This window comes from Prunus mume, linkage group LG5, assembly GCF_029339155.1.
Source record: "Prunus mume cultivar Tortuosa linkage group LG5, ASM2933915v1, whole genome shotgun sequence".
Classification (NCBI taxonomy): Eukaryota; Viridiplantae; Streptophyta; class Magnoliopsida; order Rosales; family Rosaceae; genus Prunus; species Prunus mume.
In genome coordinates, this window is record NC_142702.1 from 24,288,499 (window position 1) to 24,294,498 (window position 6,000).

The 6,000-nt window shown below is 36.8% G+C and overlaps 1 protein-coding gene across 1 annotated transcript; it reads left to right on the forward strand.

Moving 5' to 3' along the window:
- Positions 1–1,967: 1,967 nt before the first annotated feature.
- On the forward strand, positions 1,968–5,381 carry LOC103332365 (auxin response factor 18-like). Its single transcript, XM_008235096.2, has 4 exons — positions 1,968–2,278; positions 2,630–3,808; positions 4,019–4,902; positions 5,026–5,381. The coding sequence occupies exons 2-4, from the start codon at positions 2,708–2,710 to the stop codon at positions 5,063–5,065; spliced, it is 2,025 nt and encodes a 674-aa protein (XP_008233318.2). The 5' UTR covers positions 1,968–2,278; positions 2,630–2,707; the 3' UTR covers positions 5,066–5,381.
- The last annotated feature ends 619 nt before the right edge of the window (positions 5,382–6,000 follow it).

Genomic DNA, 6,000 nt, shown 5'->3' on the forward strand with positions numbered 1-6,000 from the left:
ATGATTTGGCTTTTCTTTATATCCCATCTTTTTGTCATATTAATTTGTCCTAATGTATTAGACGTCGCTTTTGGTGCCTCCTTTTATCAAGTTCATTCTCTAATCCAAAAATCACACTAATTCTTGCCTTAATCTCTTACGTAAAAATCGATTAGTTATATATAAAATTGAACGGTCGTGGTGCGTATGATGGGAAATTCCATCCGATATTCTAATAAAATTAAGACCACATAAAATCACAAATTTATAACAATTTTAAATTTCATTACAACATAACATGTAATCAATTAGTTAGAAAATTAAATGGTCTTGGTACGTATGAGTAGGAATTCCATCCGATACTCTGGTAAAATTAAGACCACATAAAATTACACGAATGTATAACAATTTTGAATTTTAATACAACCTAACATGTAACATGTTAGACTCTATCTACTTTTATATATTTAGGGCATGACAACTTTTTTTTTTTCTTTTATTGGTTAAGTGATAAAAAAAAAACTAAATGAAAAAGATAATGTGAAAAGAGAGATTCAAAAACCTGGTAGTTGAGATGATCTTGTCCTGTTCTTAGCCTCAGAAATAGCACGACAAGATCATGTCCAGGAGCAACAAATCTGGGACACAACAAACAACCAGTGAAGAGATATGGACACGTCACACGTTGGGGGTTGACTGTGGACTATTGACCAGGGTTTATATTGTACTACAACTCAAACTGAACCTGAGTTAACTTAAGTCACTAAACGCGAGCTTAACCTTGGTTACCCCCGAAGAGTTAGGGCTCAGGCAATAAAAATTTGACCATAGGAGTCCACGTACTTCGGTTAAAACCACTACCTTGATTTCAGCACTTGCATGAATGTCGCCATGTTGTAACAATTTTGCGATTTCTTCGCGTACTCAAATTTATTTTATTTTTTCATTTTTCCAATCCCATTTTAATTAGTATTATTTTATGTTTTCATATATTCAATTGATTGGATAATTTTTCTAATAAACCTGTTTTTATGAGGACTTTGTTGTTCTATATTTTATTGAATAATGCTAATAGAACTCAAAAATTTCCCACATTATTAGTTGGAAAATTTGAGAGAAGTAATTATTGTTAATTTACTCCAATAGTCAAACTTGGCGATGTGTTGTGCGTGAAAAACACGAGTTGACTTTTGCAAATTTCGTTAATTTAATTTACAAGCGTTAAGCTTTCTATATTCTTGAAATCGAGTAAGAGAACATAATTAACCTGCAGGCGTAACAATTTTACTAAATTCTTCAATGAGCATAATAACGTTTGATCAACTTTTTGAAGACACAAAGTTTGTGACAAAAGAAAAAGGAAGAGGTAAAAGGTTTTAAAAAGAATGTGGTTTTTGGATAGCACAAACACAAATACATTGTGTTCATCACTACCCTTTTGGGTTGGGGCCTAATTTACACAAGTTGAAATCTGGTGGATTTATTGAGTTTCTCTGACTTTTGACTTGAGATATGAGTTTTCATGGCTTCCAAAGTGTAAGACACTAAAATAAATGGCCTTGAAATTTGTAGGAAGTGTTCACTACTACTAATGAGCTTCTTTAATGGAGCATGAGCTTAAATTTATTGGAATGGTTAATGCCACTTAATTAGGTTACTTTGTGCCATGAGCCTTGTGCCTTCCAAGTAACATTGACTTTCCCTTGCACATGTTTCATCAAAATACATAGAAAATAAATAGACACAAGCAAAACAAATAAAATGTTATCAATATTTAAAATCATGGGAACAGAAATTGTGAAAAAAGAAAAGAAAAAGAAGAGAGAGAGAGAGATAGATAGAGATGAGAAAGGGAATTCACCTGAAATTTGGCAAAGCCACTTGGACTTTTGCGATCCGAAACTATCGAAAATAGCACGTAAATCTCTGGACCCGCGATAATAATAAAATAAAATAAGAATAATATAAAAAAGGGGGAGGCTTTTGCCTTTTGGTATGTGTCCCTTGTCGTCTAAATCTCTCTCTCACACACTCCTAACACAGTCTGCTCTGGTCGGCAACGAAGCTCCAGCCTTCTTCTTCTGCTTTCACTTGTTGTTTCTGTGTCTCTGAGAGAACCCACTTTAGCTTTTCACACAGACAGAGAGACAAAAGACAGAGAAGCCGACCCTTTACAGTTCACATCCACAAAGTCACAGCACACACCAACTCTCTAGATTTTTTGGACTTCATATTTCAGAGGAATTCCAAATCCTGGTGGACTTTCATCTGTCATATTTCTGATTTTTCTGAAAGAGAGGTAATCATTGATTCTTGTTAACTTGTCTTGCTTAAATCTCATGTTTCTGTTCTGTTAGTTGGTTCTTGTTGTTTCCAAATTTCTTGGCTTTTCTGTGTGTTCTCATAAATCCCAGCAATTGAACTTGAAAAGTTCCTGGATTTTTCATTGACCATTAACTTGTGATTGATAGTTTGATACTTTTCTTCTCAGTTGTCAGTTTCTTTTCTGCTATTTTTTTTAAAATTTAAATTCTGTTTTGAGGTTTTTTTTTTCTTTTAAGAAATTATGGCTTTTCTTCCCTTACCAATAATAACATATCTAACTTGAAGTTTTTTTTCTTTTGTTTTTGTAATTCTCATGTGTTAACAGCTGCATTTTCGCTGAGGAAAGCAATAAGCCATACAAGGAATTTTTATGCTGTAAAGGTTCAATAGTTTGTTTGACATTATGATTACAGTAATGGATTCTGTAAGAGGCCCTATGAACAACAACTCAGAGAAGTGGTTATTGGATTCTAAATTCTGGCATGCCTGCGCTGGTGGCATGGTTCAAATGCCACACATCAACTCTAAAGTCTTCTACTTCCCTCAGGGACATGCTGAGTGTGCCCATGGGAAAGTAGATTTTGGGAATTCTAGAATTCCTCCACTCATTCTTTCCAGGATATCTGCTATTAGATATATGGCAGATCATGAAACGGATGAGGTTTATGCGAAAATGAAGCTGATACCAATAAGAGAGAATGCTTTTGATCTTGAGGATGGGTTTGTGGAAAACAATGGAACAGTTGAGAATCCGGAAAAACCCACATCATTTGCCAAGACATTGACCCAATCTGATGCTAACAATGGGGGAGGGTTCTCCGTGCCTCGTTACTGCGCAGAGACTATCTTCCCACGCTTGGATTACTCTGCTGAGCCTCCTGTTCAGAACATTCTTGCAAAGGATGTGCACGGTGAGACGTGGAAGTTTAGGCATATTTATAGAGGTACTCCTCGTCGTCACCTCTTGACAACAGGATGGAGTAATTTTGTGAACCAGAAGAAGCTTGTTGCCGGAGATTCTATTGTGTTTTTCAGAGCAGAAAGTGGGGATCTTTGTGTTGGAATTAGAAGGGCTAAAAGAGGAATTGGTGGTGGACCTGAATACCCTTCTGGATGGAACCCTGCAGCTGAAAATTCTGGCTCTCATTATGGGCGTTATTCTGGCTTCCCAAGGGAGAATGGCAATAACTTGATGGAAAGAAATTCTAGTGGCGAGCGGAGAGGTAAAATCAGGGCTGAATATGTTATTGAAGCTGCAACTCTTGCTGCCAGTGGCCAGCCCTTTGAGGTTGTGTACTATCCTCGTGCAAGCACACCAGAGTTTTGTGTTAAGGCCACATCTGTTAGAGCTGCAATGCAAATTCAATGGTGCTCAGGAATGAGGTTCAAAATGCCTTTTGAAACTGAGGATTCTTCTCGGATAAGCTGGTTCATGGGAACCATATCTTATGTTCAGGTTGCAGATCCCAGCCGATGGCCTGAGTCTCCATGGCGCCTTCTGCAGGTTGGTTACACGTACCTTCTACGTAGTTTTTATAAGATCGAGTTTAACTTTTCAAATTTTGCATAAAACTTATCTTCACTAATGCTTCCCAAACTGTTGCAAAATTGTTAGCCTAGTATATATGCATGATATCAATTATACTAAAACTGTTAGTAGACAGATATGAAGTTATCATCTTGTAAATCATTAAACAAAATATCATCATTTCAGGTTTCATGGGACGAGCCAGATCTGCTCCAAAATGTGAAACGTGTTAGCCCATGGTTGGTCGAATTGGTATCAAGCATACCAGCCATCCATCTTTCCCCCTTCTCTCCGCCAAGAAAGAAGCTGCGACTTCAACATAACCCAGACTATTCCCTTGTTAGCCAACTTCCAATGCCTTCAGTTTGTAGCAACTTCCTAAATTCGAGCAACCCCTTATGTAGTGTATCAGACAAAATATCAGCGGGCATACAGGGAGCCAGGCAAGCTCAATTTGGACTATCTTCATCAGATGTTTTCTTCAACAAACTTCATTCGGGTATGTTTCCAGTTGGTTTTCAAAAACTTGGTCATTTTGCCCCTTCCGGAATCCCTGAGGGCAACTTCATGCACATGGCTGAAAGCAATGAGAATATCACTTGTTGTCTGACAAAGGGAATTCCCTCCCAGAGTTTGAAGGGCAATGGTGAGATAAAGACGCCTCACATATTTTTGTTTGGTCAGCTAATTCTTACAGAGCAACAGATGTCTAAGAGCTCCTCTGGTGATTGTAGTTCATCAGATGGGCATCCAGAAAAAAAAGGAAATTGTTCTGATGGCTCTGGCTCTGCATTACATCGCAATGGTTCAGTGGAAAATTCATCTGATGAAGGGTCTCCCTGGAACAAAGATCATCAGAAAAGCAATGTTAGTTTGGAGACAAGTTATTGCAAAGTGTTCATTGAATCGGGGGATGTGGGGACCCTTGATCTCTCTGTCCTTGGATCATACAAAGAATTGTATGGAAAGTTGGCCGACATGTTTGGCTTGGAAAATTCTGAGATGCTGAGAAATGTGCTCTACGGGGATGCAGAAGGTGCTATTAAACACACTGAAGATGAACCCTTCAGGTACTTTTGTGCATATTTATTGCTTTTGTAATCTTGTGCCTTGTTTTTCTCTTTCTCGGTTTTCCAAGATGTGTATGAGCAATACTCATGATGTTTTGTGTGTTTTCTTGGTTGCTTTGGCAGTGAGTTTTTGAAGACAGCTAGAAGACTTTATATGGGCTGAGGTCCATAACTGTGATGTTCAGGACCAAATGGATCTTGAAGATACCATAGAAGTAAATGATCTTCTCTGGTACATAACCGTACTCGTAGATTCAGTCAATGAAAATGTAGGAAGATAGAGAATGAGAAACTCTCCTTTATTGACATTATTGTACAGTTGCTTTTCTTGATCTTTCTTTTGATGTTTCAATTTCTTGTAGTAAATCCGGGTTAAATCCCTCTCCACCAAATTGTGGATTATTCTAATTCAATTTCAAGTTATTTTTCTAGGGACCTGGTTATGTATTCTTTCTAAAAGCCAGATTCCAGCCTGCAAATTTCTTGCTCTATGTCTCTGTTCTTTTTTCTTTATTTTCTTTCATAAATGATATGGAAACAAATTTGAAAGCTTGGGTTGCAAAGTGTTCCATGAATCTGTAATTATTTTATGTGAAGGGCATGGGAAACAAGTTGATATTTCATTGTGAGGAAATGGCATCAAATTCATTGTGTTTTTCTGCCCACATAGGTTGAAATTTCAGACCACCTTGTGTTGGCGAAGAAAACAACAGCTTGTTTATCTGACATGTCGTTTTTCACTTCTCTTCTGACCTATTAAGAATTAAAGCTTAATTTTACCTTTTTTTATTATTTAAAATTGAAGAAAGAAGGAGAACAAACTTGTATATCATAGGGATATCACTGTTTTGGTATCCCAACCAATCACGTTTCGCTTATGATAACTTTTCTACATGACGAAATTACGTTGAAAAAATACCTCTAATCTGAATAACATGGGATATATATGTGTTGTGTTGTATCAAATGTAATATAATATAATATTTCAATTAATAACCAGGGATATTGGAGTAAATTAAATATTGAGAAGAAGCTTGTTGCTGGAGATTGCATTGTGTTTTTCATATCAGAAAGTGGGGTTCTTTGTGTTGGAATTAG

What these genes read in the sequence shown, in the direction of transcription:
- LOC103332365 (XM_008235096.2), top strand. Translation starts at nt 2,708, where the DNA reads ATGATTACAGTAATGGATTCTGTAAGAGGCCCTATGAACAACAACTCA. An exon ending in CTCCATGGCGCCTTCTGCAG is followed by an intron (nt 3,809 to 4,018) that starts GTTGGTTACACG and finishes TCATCATTTCAG; the next exon opens with GTTTCATGGGACGAGCCAGA. An exon ending in ACTGAAGATGAACCCTTCAG is followed by an intron (nt 4,903 to 5,025) that starts GTACTTTTGTGC and finishes TTGCTTTGGCAG; the next exon opens with TGAGTTTTTGAAGACAGCTA.